The sequence below is a fragment of the Muscardinus avellanarius genome, assembly GCF_963383645.1.
Source record: "Muscardinus avellanarius genome assembly, chromosome: 14".
NCBI lineage: Eukaryota > Metazoa > Chordata > Mammalia > Rodentia > Gliridae > Muscardinus > Muscardinus avellanarius.
Window position 1 is genome coordinate 86,398,322 of NC_137800.1, and position 15,975 is coordinate 86,414,296.

Sequence of the window (15,975 nt, forward strand, 5' to 3'; positions counted from 1 at the left end):
TCCAGCCGAGTGACCTCACCTCTTGAAAGTTCCCAAGAAACCACAATAACTCCCCTGCCACCTGCTAGTCTCTCTCCATGTGACTAACTATATAAGAGTCATGTTTTCCCCTAAAACCAGCTGGGGTGAGCTGGGGTCTGTGTCCCTAACAAACTTAAGACTTTTTTTTTTTTTAAACTGGGGATTGAACCCAGGAGCATTCTACCTCCGAGCTACACCTCTAACCCTATTTTTTATTCTTTATTTTGAAACAGGATCTCACTAAGTTGTGGAGATCCTCACTAAACCCCAACCATCTACACTTTTCTTTTGAAATGGTCTCGCCAGATTGCTGGGGTTGGCCTTGAGTCTGCGATCCTTCTCTCTCAGCCTCCCAAGTACTGGGATTACAGGGGTGTGCCACCATGCCCAGATTGTTTTACTGTTAAACACATACATGGTGAGATTGTGTTTCCCATCCACTAGACCAGCAAACATTTGAAGCTGACGGTGCCAGGCGTTAGAGGGGCTGTAAGCACTCCAGGGCTCGAAGGGTATTGGTGGGGTGTCACACTGGAGAGTTTGGCCTGTCTCAGCCAAGCTGGGGATGCGTCCATATGCCTGCATTCTAGGACACGTGTTCACAAGAACGGTGTTTTGTTTTGTTTTTTGTTTGTTTGTTTGTTTTGCGGGTCTGGGGATGGAACCTAGGGGCATTCAACCTCCGAGCTACACCCCCTGCCCTATTTTTTATTCTTTATTTTGGAACAGGGTCTCACTAAGTTGCGGAGGGCCACACTAAGTAACTGAGGCTGTCTGCGAACCGCGATCCTCTGGTCTCAGCCTCCTGCGTGCTGGTATTACAAGTGTGCGCCACCACGTCCGGCCAAGAACAGTGCTGGAAATAACCCAGATGGCCAGAAGTAGATGCATTAAAGAATTGTGTAAACCAGGTGTGGTTGTGAGTGCCTGTAGTCCTAGCAGTTGGGAAGCTGAAATAGGAGGATCATAGGTTTGTGGCCAGCCTCAGCAACGTAGCAAGATTTCTTTCAAAATAAAAATAAAAGGGGATGAGGGTATAGCTTAAGGTAGAATGTCCCTGGGTTCAATACCTAGTACCCAAAAAACAAAGAATGGTATAATCATTGAGCCATGAATGAACAAGATCAGCTCATGTGGATACATCTCGTCAGCATGATATTGCTGGCCAAAAGTAATTAGTGCAATGTGATTCCAATTGTTTGAGGCTCAGAACCAGACAAAATAAACTACTGCTTATGGGTGCATACCTAGGTTCAAAGCTAAAGGGAAGGAGTGGTCTTCACGTTAAAATTTATTCCACCACAACTACTTTCTCAGAGGCAGCTGCCCCTTCTCTCCTGGTTTCTCCATCTTCCGGGGTCAAACCTTGAATACCATACCCTGTTAGTGACATACAGCCCTGAGTTCAACCTCCAGTACCAAAACACTTGTTGCTGTGACCCAGTAGGTGCCCGAGAAAACACCTCGGCAGTGGAGAGGCTCCTTTTGGCTCAGGGTTCCGGAGGTGGCGCTTCATGGCTGGCCGCTGCCACTGTTCTGGGCTCACGTGAAGTCCAGCATCATGGCGGAAGGGAGTGTAGTTGAGATGTGGTGACAGGAAAATAGACAGGAATAGACATTATCTTCCTGTTTTGTTTTCTCTTTTAATGTTATGGATCGAGGGCCTTATTTTTGTTCCACCAACGTCACTTTGACAGAGACCCCTGAACGGGCCTCCGTTGTACCTGCGGGTGGCAGCACTCTGCTGGTGGCTCTGGCTGCTGCCTCGCATGCTTCTGTCCTGCAGGGCTGTCTTCCCGGGCACCCCCAGTAGAGCCTCCCTCCCCGCCCCTTGTGTGCTGCGGCTAGTGCTCCGCAGCCGGCGCTGCTCACTCTCTCGCTGCCATCTCACTTCAGCCGTCTCTCTTTGAGATTTGAAAGCTCACTGGATTTGGGGGCCAAGGCTCCGGCTTTCTCAATGTCCAGGCTTAGTACTTTTCAACATGATGCATAGAGACCCTTGGTGGGAAGTAGTGCCCTCCCCATTTTACAGATGGGGACCCTGAGGCCCTGAGTTGTAGATGACTTCTCCCTTTCACAGAGGTGGAGGCAGCTGTTGGGTCATAACCACACATGGGCACCAGACCGGGCTGCCATGGTCACAGGCTGCTGTGGTCCAGACTTCTGTGCTACTTGAAGGGCCATCCTTCCCCTGAGGACTCCTCCCCACCGAGTCATCATCCTCCCTGTCCGCTCTTGTTAGCAGTGGAGCAGCCAGGCACTCGATTGGGTGGGGTGGGGGTCACAGCTGAGGGTGCATCTTGGCTGCGTGGCCAGCCTGGCTCTGCTGGCTGGCTGAGCTTAGACAGAGCCCAGCTTCCTGGGGGGCAGTGAAGCAGACCCAGGCCACAGAACAGCAAAGAGAAAGGCCCCCTTCAGCACCGACTCTTGGTGCCTCCCACGGTTCTTGAATTGGGTAAAGAACCTCTGCGCTCCTAACCTTCACAGCTGAGACCCAGAGGATCAATCAAGAGGGTCTGTTGACTGTGTCAGGTCCCCGCAGGTGGGGGCGCAGCTTGTCCATGGCACAACTGGAGGGGGGACACTGTGGACATGGTAGACATTGTCACTTTTTATACTGACCGTTTTCCAGCGTGAAACGATCGCTGTTGTGTGGTTGGTGCATTAGTGCAGTTTCCCAACAGTAAGGCGTGGGCTAGTATCCACCGTGCTCTTCCCTCTACCAGGCTTTGGGCCTGTTTCCTTGGGTGTAAAATGAGAGGTTAGATGAGATTGGCGAGTCCCCTTTGCTCTGCCATCGTGGTCTTGGAGCTGGTGGTGTGGATGGCCGAGTGCTGGAGCTGGCGCCCACCTAAGGCGGCCGCCCTTTCCCGCTGTGCCTGCCCTGACCCCGCTTCTCCTTCCCAGGGAGGAGCCCGCGGTGAACGCAGACCACTGAGCTGAGGGCAGCATGGCCACTTCGGCCCCACTGCGCAGCCTGGAGGAGGAGGTGACCTGCTCCATCTGCCTGGACTACCTGCGGGACCCCGTGACCATCGACTGCGGCCACGTCTTCTGCCGCAGCTGCACCGCCGACGTCCGCCCCGGCGCGGGGGGCCGCCCGGTCTGCCCGCTCTGTAAGAGGCCCTTCAAGAAGGAGAACATCCGGCCCGTGTGGCAGCTGGCCAGCCTGGTGGAGAACATCGAGCGGCTGAAGGTGGACAAGGGCCGGCAGCCGGGCGAGGCGGCCCGGGAGCAGCAGGACACGAAGCTGTGCGAGCGGCACCGGGAGAAGCTGCACTACTACTGCGAGGACGACGGGAAGCTGCTGTGCGTCATGTGCCGTGAGTCCCGCGAGCACCGGCCGCACACGGCTGTGCTGGTGGAGAAGGCCGCACAGCCGCACCGGGTAAGCCCTGGCCACACCCCTGCGCAGCCCTCAGGCCGAGGGCTCGGCCCTCCTCCTGCCCAGCCAGAGCCTCCACGTGTCCCCACGCTTGTCTCCCCACAGGAAAAAATCCTGAACCACCTGAGTACCCTGAGGAGAGACAGAGACAAGATTCAGGGCTTTCAGGTGAAGGGTGAAGCTGACATCCTGGCCGCGCTGGTAAGAGGCCGACAGGGAGCTGGAGGTGGTCACCTCTGCTGGGCAGGGAGAGCCAGGGAGGCGGCAGGATGCTCAGGGTGGAGGGCGTTGGGCCGGCTGCAGCAGGCCTGGGTCTTAGCCCAAGCCCGTCCTGTGAGCCAGCTGTGTGCTTCAGGCTCTGCCTGCTTCTCAGCTGACAGGTGGGCGGCTGGCAGAGGCGCTTGCCCGGTCCCTTCCCTTCTCTGCGACTCCCCTGAGTTACATACTGGTGTCTAGCAGCCGTGACCTTCCTCCAGAGGGCCAGGGAAGGCCTGGCTTCTCTCCCTTCACAGAGTGGGGGAAAGAAACGACTTCCCCAGTGGAGGGCAGCCAGGGATTTGGAAGGAGGAGCGGGCCGCGGCAAGGGGCTTAGAGGGAAGGATGAGGAAGGCTTCGAGGCTCGGGCCATGCTCCGTGCTGCAGCCAGGCCCGGGCTGTGGTGACAGTAGGTAGAAACCAGGCACCTGTGGTGTGTCTGATCAGAGAGGAGATGGCAGTGAAAAAGCTGAAAAGATTGGGGAGCGTGTGTGCTGGGAAAGGGACAACAGGCTATGGGCCAGGCCCGGCAGCCTGTGACGCGGTGCTGGGAGAGGAAAGCTGAGCTAGCCCGTGTCCAAGAGTGCCTGCGGCCTCGGTGTGCGTGGACGCCTGCCCCCAGCGTCAGCCAAGAGGGACACCGGGGACTCGCCAGGCCCCATCCTGGCCTCGGCAGCAAAGGACATGGCCCTGAGTCACACGCCTCAGTTTCATTGAGTCAGGGATAGGTGCCCCCAGATTCTTCGTATGTCATGGGTTTCTGAAGGAAGGATTGAGCAGGCATGGATGACTTTCATCAAACAAGGCTTTCTGGAAGAGGTGACATGGGAATTTTGTCCAGGAGGGAACAGCATGTCAGCTCACGAGTGAGACACACAGGATTCCCCAAGGGCCCAGAACAGATGGTGGCTGATTCGCCAGGCAGAGTCTGTTCTGGTCACAGAAGCAGTGAACTGACTGACTAGCCAGGTCCTCTTTGGGAACAGGAGAGTGGACCCAGAGCACCCCTTAGCTCCTTCCACCAGGCTGTAGAATTCACAAGTGGAGAGTAGGAGGGGAGAGTCAGCCCGCGCCTGTAAAGCCAGTCCCGGGGCCTCCTGTGTCCCGAGATGCAAGTGCCACCCCCTTCCTGTCCCTGCAGAAGAAGCTGCAGGAGCAGAGGCAGTACATCGTGGCAGAGTTCAAACAGGGCCACCAGTTCCTGAAGAAGCGGGAGCAGCATCTGCTGGACCAGCTGGCCACCCTGGAGCAGCTGCTCACGTCCGACAGGGAGAAGTTCAAGACGCGGGGCGTGGGCGAGCTCGCCCGGCTGGCGCTGGTCATCTCTGAGCTGGAGGGCAAGGCGCAGCAGCCGGCGACGGAGCTCATGCAGGTGAGACCTGGACGGCGGAGCGAGACACGGTGGGCCCGGCCGCCACTCCCCCTGGACCTCTTGTGAGCCGCTTTCTCTTGCACCCTGTTTTTCCCATCCGAAATAAGGAGGCGATAGTCTGACTCAGCCTGCTTAATCCCAAGGGTTACAGAGTATAAACCGAGGTACCTGAAATGGTCTTCCTTCACAAAGCAGTTTTCTGCAGAAAGCATTTTAAAAAAGAGCATCCAGGTTTGGTGCTGCGTGCATGTACTCCCAATACTTGGGAGACTGAGGCAGTAGGATTGCAACTTAGTGAGACCCTGCTTCAGACCCTGCTTCAAAATTTAAAAAAGGAGCCAGGTATGGGGCGCATGCTTGTAATTCCAGCATTTGGGAGGCTGAGACAGGAGAATCACAGGTTCATGGCCAGCTTCAGCTACTTAGGTCCTCTCCCAACTTAGTGAGACCCTGTTTCAAAATAAAGAATAAAAAAATAAGGCTGGGGGTATAGCTCGAGGTAGAAAGTCCCTGGGTTCTAGCCCCAGTACTACCAAAAAATAAATAAATTAAAAAAAGGGCTAGGAGTGTAGGTTGGAGATAGAATGCCCCTGAGTTCAGTCCCCAGTACTGAAATTTTAAAAAAGTAAAAAAGGCTGGGGATGTAGCTTGGAAGTAGAATGCCCCTGGGTTCAGTCCCTAGTACAGAAGTAAAGAGGATGGAATGGGAATGAGAGGCCTCTGGGCGGAGGACATCAAGAAGATGGTGAGGGATCAGGGACGAGGGCCCCAAGGAGACCCCAGCGCCGTCCCCAGCTGGCCCTCGGCGCCTTGCAGAGAGCAGGCGTGCGCTCTGCCCTCCCGGCACGCGGTCTGCACCCGGAGGCGCTCAGTGCGCTTTGTGGACCGGGACGCGCTGCCCTCGAAGCCGGTCTGCCCCTCCCGCCCCTGCTCCGGGCTCTTCTCTTTGCTCATCACTTGGCAACATAATTTGACTTTATATTTGTGTTGATTGTTTGTTGTCTGCTTCCCCCGCTAGGATGTGAACTCCACCCAGGTAGGAATTTGTCTTTTTCTTCTACTGCTGCTTCCCCAGCTTCGCGGTCTGTGCCCGGTACACAGGAAGCACTTAAGAGAGGTTTGTGGAATGAGTGAAGGGAAGGCAGCATCAGTTAGCACAGCCCGGGGGGCGCTGAGAGGAGCCAAGAGCATCTCACAGGAGCCCGTCCGGCTCACCGCCTCGGCCTGCCTGTGCTCCCTCACACCCACTGCGCCCCCGGCCCCTCTGTTCACGCCATGGCCCTGTCCTCCTGGTCCTTGGCCAGTGTGTCCACTTGAGTCTGTCTCCAGAGCATTCCAGGACGTGTGGCTTCTGTCCTGTGTTTGCTGCCTTCATGCTGGCCTCCCGCGCTCGCAGCGCCTCCTGACTCCGTTCTCACGGGCAGCCAGGGAAAGGGCACTTAGGGATCTGGCTAGTGCTGCACAGAGGTTCATCTGTGTCTCAGTAGCAGCTCAGAGGTGGAGGGTCTAGAGATGTCCACGCGGTACCATGTCCTAGCACCACACACACACAATTAGTATGTTAATTTAAATTAATGACAACATCCAGAAATTATAGTCATTGCTTTTTTTCACATCTCAGTAGCTTCAAATTAGTCTGGCCTGGTTGCAGGAAATCTGGTAAATGTAGTTTCCTGGATGGTCCTGTGCCAATCTGTAGCTCCAGCAGTTGTGTTATTAGAATGAAGAAGGGGCGATGGTTCCTGGAGAGTACTTGGCAGTCTAAGGTAGAGCAGATCAGGCACGGCGTTCCTCTGCTCAAACCCCTGGGCGGCTTTCCACTGTGCATGGGACAACACAAATCCCGCCGTCCATACCAGCCCCGTGACCTGGCCGGCCTTCTCCAAGGCCTTTCCTGTCCCTGTACAGTCTCCACCGCCAATGCTCCCTCATTCCTCAAACTTGATCTCAAGCGTCTCCTTGTAGCGGTTGGCCTTGTTGTGCACCACCCCGGTTTGCTTCTGTCGTGATGATTTTGTTTTCTTGTTGTATCGAGTACCCCACTGGAATGTCAGCCCCTTACGGAAGGGCTCACAGATGTGTCCCCGCCTCTGCTAGCGTTGGGCACGTGGGAATGGAGCCTGATTCCGTTCACACTGATTCCTGTGCTTTTTCCCTTCCAGGACACCAGAGACTTCGTGAACAGGTAAATTGACCTTCCACCGCCCTCATTGCCCTGGGCCTCTGTCCCCTCCTCTCTTCCTCCTCCACGTCCACGCGAGCCAGCGGGGAGTGGTGGGCGTCTGGGAAGCAGGAGCACATTCATGGGTCCCTGGGGCTTGGAGACAACCCCCAGCTCCTTGCCTCCCACAACCCCGCCTGGGCTGAGTGAGGCGGTGGGGGTCGGGTGGAACCCACTGAGCAGCGGAGGCCCTGGCACCTGGACTCTGCTGATGCCACACGCCTGCTCTGCTGCTATCTCTGGCCCCATTTCCCATTTGATGTCTTCATTTTGGCTTTTTCTTTTCTTTTCTTTTCCTTTTCTTTTTTTTTTCTTTTTCTTTTTTTTTTTTTTTTTCTTTTGGTTATACTGAGGATTGAACCAAGGGCATTCTACCTCCAAGCTATACTCCCACCTCTATTTTTGTTTTGCGACAGGGTCTTACTAGGTTACTGAGAGTCCTTTTATATTACTAAGGCTGTCTTCCTGCATCCCCCTGCCTTTTGTCTCAGCCTCCCAAATACTGGTATCGCAGGCGTGTGCCATCATGCCTGGCTTTGGTCTTTTGCTTGGGGATAATCAAAACTTTGTTGCTCCCTTCTTAATTGTCATGAAGATTGAGAGAAACTTAGCTGGGTCTGGGGGCACATGCCTGGAATCCCAGTACTTGGGAGGCTGACACAGGAGGATCGAGGGTTCAAAGCCAGCCTCAGCAACTTAGTGAGATTCTCAACAACTTAGCAAAACCCTGTTTTCAAAATAAAAAACAATAGGGTTGAAAGTGTAGCTCAGAGGTAGAAACGTCCGTGAGTTCAACCCTACTACCAAACAAAACACCAAAAACAAACAAAAATCAATGAAGGAAAAGCAAGAAGAGCGTAGTAACAGCTCATTGTGTCGCCGTCCTCTCAGATACCCACGGAAGAAGTTCTGGAGTGGGAAGCCCATCTCTCACGTGGTTAAAAGAAAAACTGGAGAATTTTCAGATAAACTCCTCTCTCTACAGCGAGGCCTGAGGCAGTTCCAAGGTAAGGTTGGGGAGAGCACCAGGTAGGAGTAAGGAGGCCAGCACTTGGTAGGGGTCCCCTGGTTCTCGCCATACTCTTCAGCCTCGTATCCCTGAGCAGCCCCTATTTGCTTTTTTCTTTTTTTGGTACTGAGATTTGATTTCAGGGGCATTCTACCCCCATCTACACCCCCAGCCCTTTTTAGTTTTTATTTTGAAGGAGGGTCTTGCTAAGTTGCTGAGGCTGGCCTCAAACCTGGAATCCTGTTTCAGCCTCCCACATACTGGGATTACAGGTGTGCGCCACTATACCTGGCTTTCCTCCTGGGCATGGAGCCCATCACATAATGCTACCCAAGTAAGAAATGGGTCCATAATTTGCTGGGCTTAAAGGTCACTACTGTCCTTTCTATCTCCCCAGGGAAGCTGCTGAGAGACCTGGAATATAAGACAGGTAAGTGTAGAGAGCCTTGTTCCCAGATTTACCTGAAGTAAAGAAAACTCCCGTGATAGAAGTTTGGACCCTCCTAGTGTCCCGGGTAGCCCTGCCCTCCTTGTGTTTTCTGATGATCTCCCCTCGTGTCTGGGTACAGGCCCTGCTTGATGGAGGGCCCTTGTCTTCTGGAGTTTGTTACTTTGTAAGCGGGTCTCCCCACCGTCCTCTCCTGGTGGCTGAGCCTCCCCATCAGCCTCACCATGTGCCTCAGCATCTGGAGCAGACAGCAGCCACTGGCAGCCCAGGCCACTGCTGCCCTTTCAGCCCTGCTGCCAGGCGCCCCAGGCCCCTCCAAGGACACAGCTCTCGTAGAGCATACTGTGGGCAGCCCCTGGGTTGTGCAGCGTGGCAGCCCTACCATGGAGCCTGCGGCCCCTCTCTGGCCCAACCGTGACCCTGTTCTCCTTCCCTGTCCCCACAGTCAGTGTCACTCTGGACCCGCAGTCGGCCAGTGGGTACCTGCAGCTGTCAGAGGACTGGAAGTGTGTGACCTACACCAACCTGTACCAGTGCGCCTACCTGCACCCCCAGCAGTTCGACTGTGAGCCGGGGGTGCTGGGCAGCAAGGGCTTCACCTGGGGCAAGGTGTACTGGGAGGTAGAGGTGGAGAGGGAAGGCTGGTCTGAGGAGGAGGAGGAGGGGGAAGAGGAGGAGGAGGGAGAAGAGGAGGAAGAGGAGGAGGAGGCGGTGGGCTACGGGGATGGGTACGACTGGGAAACGGACGAGGACGAGGAGTCGCTGGGGGATGAGGAAGAAGAGGAGGAGGAAGAGGAGGAGGTTCTGGAAAGCTGCATGGTGGGCCTGGCCCGGGACTCTGTGAAGAGGAAGGGAGACCTCTCCCTGCAGCCGGAGGACGGGGTGTGGGCGCTGCGCCTCTCCTCCTCCAGCATCTGGGCCAACACCAGCCCCGAGACCGAGCTCTTCCCATCACTGCGGCCGCGCAAAGTGGGCATCGCCCTGGATTATGAAGGGGGCACCGTGACTTTCACCAACGCAGAGTCGCAGGAACTCATCTACACCTTCTCCACCTCCTTCACGGGCCGCCTGGTCCCCTTCCTGTGGCTCAAGTGGCCTGGCACGCGCCTCCTGCTACGACCCTGAGCCCGCGCCCATGATGCTTCACCTCTGGATTCAGGACTCTGTGATGGGAGGGTGCTGGGCAGAGCCCCTGGAACAGGAAGGGCCCACCCCACTGCCACTTGCCTCCCTGCCGCAGCGGCCCCCAAGACCTCGGCTCTGTCTCTACCCGTACCGCCCCAGCGGCTCCTGTCCCGCCCCTTGCTGGTTCCCTGTGGCATCTCCTGACCTGAGGACCAGGGTCCCTTCGTGTTCGTCCACCCTTGCCCCAACTCTGTGTTCTTTGTTGAATAAGGGGCTGAGGCCAATGTGGCCACCTATGCCAGCTGGGGTTGGGGAAGATCGCCAATTACACCTGAGACATTCACTTGTCCTCATCCCTCATGAGTTCCCATTTCCCCAGTTCACTCTGCCAGTCACCCACCCTGACATCTTAAACAGACCTGCTCCACCCCGGCTCAGAGTTAAACACATTAGATGCTGGAAGTGTGCGTCATCAAAGCCCATGTGGCTTCCAGGTCGGCCGCCGGGGTGCAGGTGGGCATTTCCTCCTCAAGTTCAGCGCGGAGCCTGTGCTGCTCCTAAATCAGGGCTGAACAGAAGAGGCTCCCACACCTGGGAAGGTGGCCCCCAGAGCCACCTGTGGTCGAGCGAGGCATCTGGGCACATTACTGAGGTAACAACTGCGATCAGCAATCGGTGGGCCTCTGTGAATTGGTCCTTGTTGAGGGGAGTTCTTAACCCAGAATGCCTTGCTCTTGGTCCATGCATCTAAAAACACCAGGGCAAGTGCCCAGGAGAGCAAAGCCCCTGCCACAGGGACTCTTGCCAACCTCTGCAGGAGATATTAGGCTTGTGTGCCTGACCTTCCTCAGTGTCCAGCCTCATTTCCCAGGAAGAAAGACTGAGGGGTGCACCCCAGGTCTTCACATCGGGAGAGAGACAGGGGTGTCTCACTGCCTGTGGCCCACCCGGACCCCGGCACCTCGGTGCCCACAGTTTGACATGCACTCCCAGCTCCAGCCAAAGCAATGTCCTTGTTTTCGTCCTGCCCGTCCTTTGCTTATCCAGGTGTCGACTCCTGTGGGACAGCTGCCAGCCACGCTCGTTCTGAGTGGTCCCTTAGCCAGCGCGTTGTCCCAGAGTTGCCCACTTTGTATATATCACCTGCTGCCTGCGTCACACGTACATGTTAATTCTGCCCCTAGTTTTGTAAGCTCTTGGAGGGCAGATACCGTCTCTTAATACTTATATTCTCTGTGGCACCTAGTGCAGTGCTGGGCACAAAGAGGTGCTCAATAAAGACTTGTTGAATGAACTGCCTGGAGATGTCTTTATTGTAACTTGGGTGTCACCAGGCCTCAGTCTGGCAGCAGAGAGCGTCCCTTGGTCCCTGTAGCCCAGGGTTTGCCTGTCTAGGGTTCTGACTGCTTCTGTGTTCTCTTGGCAGCATGCTGCCCTTTCTGGAAGTCCCCAGGAAGAGCTCCCCATGCACGTGGGTTAGCTGCCACTGTGGCCCCACTTTGTTCAGCACCTGAGAAGCGATGATGACCTGCTGAGAACGGTGTCAGCAGCGGGCGTGCCCTGTGCCTTCCCTGGGAAACAAGCCATGCGCCAGCCGAGCGTGGCGGCGCACCTTTGTAATCAGGTACTTGGGAGGCTGAAACAGGAGGATTGTAGGTTCAAGGAAAGCCTCAACAAAGAGTGAGACTCATCAACCTTACAAGACCCAGTTTCAAAATTAAAAAAAAAAAAAAACAGGGCTGGGGTGTAGTTTGGAGGCGAATGCCCCTGGGCTCAATCCCAGTAGACACACCTGTGCCCCAGAGGAAATGTCATCTCCCGACATTCCAGTCTTGTCTCCTAACACAGCCAACTGCTTAACCATCTCGTCTGTTCTGGGTTTTTAAAAATTATTTGGTGGTACTTAGGATGGACCTCAGCAGCCTTCTATACCCCCAGCCCTTTTTGTTTTTAATATTGAAACAGTCTTGCTAAGTTGCTGAGTCTGGTATGGAACCTGTGATCTTCCCATCTCAGCCTCCCCAGTACTGAGATTACAAGTATGCGCCACTGCACGCACCTGTTCTGACTTTAAAAATTGCCATTTGGGAAAGAGAGCTGGGCATGGTAATGCATGCCTGTAGTCCCAACACAGGCAGCCTAAGACAGGAGGATCACAGGCTTGAGACCAGCCTCAATAATTTAGCAAGACCCTCAGCTACTTAGCAAGACCCTGTTTCAAAATAAAAAGGTCTGAAGGTATACCTTGGAGGTAGAATGCCCTTAGATTTTATTTCTAGTACCAAAAATTAAAAGATGGAAAAGGGGAGGATTATCTCTTAACTACCTCTACACTGGTGACAAAGGGCATATTTTCTCTCTGAACTCCCTTTAGTGAACTCAAATTTATCCTTCTTGTTTTTTATTTTTACTTTTTTTTATTTACTTGGTACTTACTGGAGATTAAACCCAGAAACATTCTACCTCTAATCTACAGTCCCAGCCCCCCCTTTTTTGTGGTACTGTGGTTCACCTATTTTATTTTTGGAAACAGGGTCTCTTAAAGACAACGCGGCTGGCTTCGAACCTGCGTTATCTTCCTGTCTCCACCTCCCAAGCACGGGGATTACAAGCGTGCGCCACCATGCCCGGCCCCCTTTTTGTTTTAAAACAAGGTCTTGCTATGTTGCTGAGTCTGAACTTGGTCGGGATCCTCCTGTCTCAGCCTCTCAAGTACTAGGATTACAGGTATGTATCACCACGCCTAGCCCCTTTTTTGTTTTTAATGTTTATAATTTTACTTTTAATGAACTACCCCTGCACATATAGCCAACTATTTCTGCAGTGTTTATCACAAAAAGAGCATTGCCCTCCCTGCTTCATTCCCCTCAGGAAACACTACCCATCCTTTTTAGCAGATGCTGGGTGTTTTTGTTCACTTTTTCTAAATAACTTGAGTTTGAGGTGGCATTCCTGGTTTCACATCTTAAGGAGGATTTTCCACTGCTGTCCCTGTCCCTCAGCACATACGCACTCCCCACCTGTCCTCACCCTTCAATGTGGTCTTAACATCGGAAAAGTAAGTGGAGGCTGAGTAGTGGGTCCGTTTTTCTGTGTAAAAGCCGTTTGCCCTGGGGTTCCGGCACAACTGTTTGTCTTTCCTGGAGTTAATAACTGCCCTTTCAATTCTTTTGTTCTTTCATTTCTTACAGTATTATTACTAATTGAACCCCAAGCCCTTTCCCACCTCTCCAAAACCAAGACGCTCACCAGCGGGTGCGCTTAGCGATACTGTCCTGCTGTGTCTGCTGAGCCTCTGGGCCTCGGCTCTGAAGCCGCTGGCTGCACAGCTTCCCACACCACGGCGGGCCGGCTTGGTTCCCTGTCTTGTTTCCCATCCTAACATCACTTCAGGGAAGCAGCGTCCAGTAGCTTCCTGAGAAATGGCGATGGAAGCTGGATTTTTAAAATCTTGAATATCTGGAAATACCTTTATCCCACTTTCACACTTAGGAAGAATTCGCTGAGTATAGCTTTCTTGATTGAAAATAATTTTCCTAAGCCGGGCATGGTGGTAATCCCCGCTCTTGGGAGGCTGAGACAGGAGGATCGCACAGGTTCAAAGCCAGCTGCAGCTACTGAGTGAGGCTCTCAGCAACTTAGTGAGACCCTGTTTCCAAATAAAATATATTTATATATTTTTTTAAAAAAGGTCTGAGAGTATATCCTGGAGGTAGAAAAACTCCTGGGTTCCACCCCCAGTACCACAAGTAATAATAACAATAATAATAATAACAACAATAATATTCCTAGCTGGGTGCAGTGGCACTTGCCTATAATCCCATTAGGATTTCAGGTTCAAAGACAGCCTTAACAAGTAGTGAAACTCTCATCAACCTAGTGAGAGACCCTGTTTCAAAATAAAAAATAAAATCAGGCTGGGCCTGGTGGCGCACGCTTGTAATCCTCGCACTTGGGAGGCTGAGACAGGAGGATTGCACAGGTTCGAAGCCAGCCACAGCTACTTAGTGAGGATCTCAGCAACTTAGTAAGACCCTGTTTCCAAATAAAAGAGAAAAATAGGTCTGGGAGTATAGCCCGGAGGTAGAAAGCCTCTGGGTTCCAACACTGGTACCACACAAAAAAATAAATTAATTAAAAATAAAATAAAAGCCAGGCGTGGTGGCGCATGCTTGTAATTCTAATGGGAGGCTGAGACAAGATGATTGCAGGTCCGAGGGCAGCCTCAGCTCCTTAGTGAGGCAATCCGCAATTTAGTGAGACCGTTTCTAAATAAAAATTAAAAATAGTGCAGGGGATGTAGCTCAGAGGTAGAATGTCCCTGGGTTCAGTCCCCAGTACCACAAAAAATAAAAATAAAATTGGTCTGGGGGTGTAGTTTGAAGATAGAATATCACTTTGGGTTCAATGCCCAGTACCACAAAAAAATTCTTTTTCTTTGTGCTACTGAGGATCAAGCCTAAGGGCATTCTATCTCTTGGCCTCCCTAATACTGAGATTGTACAACCATGCCCAGCTCTGATTTTATTTATTTACTTTTTTGGTGCTGGAGATTGAACCCAGGGTCATTCTATCTCCAGACTACACCCCTAGCTCTATTTTTTAAATTTTCTATTTTGAAACAAGGTCTCACTCAGTTGCTGAGGCTGGCCATGAATCTGCATTTCCCCTGTCTCAGCCTCCCAAGTACTAAAACCACTACACATGACTAATTTGATTTTTAATGAATAGTTATAAGTTTAGCATGGTGATACACACCTGTAATCCCAGTACTTGGGAGGCGGGGACAGGAGAATCACAGGTTTGAGGTCAGCCTCAACACGTAGAGTGTCAGCAACTTAGCAAGATCCTGTTTCAAAATAAAATAGGACTGAGGGTGTAGCTTGGAGGTAGGATGCCCCTGGGTTTGATCTCTATCACCAGAAAAATAAATTATAAATAAATAGATAAAAAAAAGAATGGACGGGCGAGGATCGTTGTGCTCCTAGCTAGGTTCTAGTTGGCGCCCACACACGTGGCTCACACCCGTTCCATTCAGTCTCTGTACACCAAGCACAAGAGAGATGCCAACTGCTGAGCCTCCTGCCATGGTCTCATTTAACCCGTTAAATCCCAAGGCATGCTGGGCATGGTGGCGCACCCTTGTAATCCCAGCATTTGGGAGGCTGAGAAAGGAGGATCGCTGGTCGCAGACAGCTTTAGCTACTTAGTGAGGCCTTTTGCAATCCAGAGAGACTCTGTTTCAAAATAAATAATAAAAAAAATAGGCCTGGGGGTGTAGCTCGGAGGTAGAATGACCCTGGGTTCCATCCCCAGTAGGGGGAAAACAAACAAATAAATAAATAATCCCAAGGCTTCAGTTCCTTGAATACTTCAACCAAATTGACATGGGTGCATTTAAAATAGGTTGAAAATAATAATCTAAAGTTATATATATTATGCCGGGCGTGGTGGCGCACGCTTGTAATCCCCGCGCTTGGGAGGCAGAGACAGGAGGATCGCGCAGGTTCGAAGCCAGCCGCGCGCGCTGGCTTATGAGACCCTGTTTCCAAATAAAAAAGTATAAAAAATAGGTCTGGGAGTGTAGCCCGGAGGTAGAAGGGCTTCTAGGAACCCCAGTACCACCAAAAAAAAAAAGTTATATATATTATATAAATATGTTATGATTATCACACTATAATATACTCACCTTACTATATAATTACATATAATACGTTTAAGTATTTGGAGGTGTTCCACATCTGGAATGACGGGACAGAATAGGCTTAGAAAGCCTGCCCGCATATAATACGTTTAAGTATTTGGAGGTGTTCCACATCTGGAATGACGGGACAGAATAGGCTTAGAAAGCCTGCCCGCCTCCAGCACGGTTACTACACACCAGCATGGCGCTTGCCAAATGCCAAGCACCACGTCCAGCCTGTCACTGTACTAACCCACTTAAGTCTCATATGATCCCACAGAGCAGGCACTTCCTATGTCTTTCACAGGAGAAGACCAAACGTCAAAGGCATTAAGCAACCTGCCTCTGACAGAGCTGCAGTTTGGGCTTTTATTAACCAAGGCAAAGGGCTATGACCTGTGGCAGGTGTGTCGCGCGCAGTGACGACTCTTACACGATCTTCCTCAAGCAGTTTTA

The 15,975-nt window shown here is 52.5% G+C and overlaps 1 protein-coding gene across 2 annotated transcripts; it reads left to right on the forward strand.

Annotated features, from left to right (window-relative positions):
- Nucleotides 1-2,971: 2,971 nt before the first annotated feature.
- Nucleotides 2,972-9,836, forward strand: LOC308272913 (tripartite motif-containing protein 26; the record flags this gene model as incomplete). Of its 2 annotated transcripts, XM_080709952.1 has the most annotated exons (8): nucleotides 2,972-3,409; nucleotides 3,512-3,607; nucleotides 4,803-5,033; nucleotides 6,052-6,069; nucleotides 7,196-7,218; nucleotides 8,146-8,261; nucleotides 8,661-8,693; nucleotides 9,157-9,836. In XM_080709952.1, the coding sequence occupies 8 exons, from the start codon at nucleotides 2,972-2,974 to the stop codon at nucleotides 9,834-9,836; spliced, it is 1,635 nt and encodes a 544-aa protein (XP_080566078.1). The 2 variants fall into 2 exon arrangements, with proteins under 2 accessions (XP_080566078.1, XP_080566077.1); XM_080709951.1 differs by lacking the exon at nucleotides 6,052-6,069.
- Nucleotides 9,837-15,975: the final 6,139 nt, after the last annotated feature.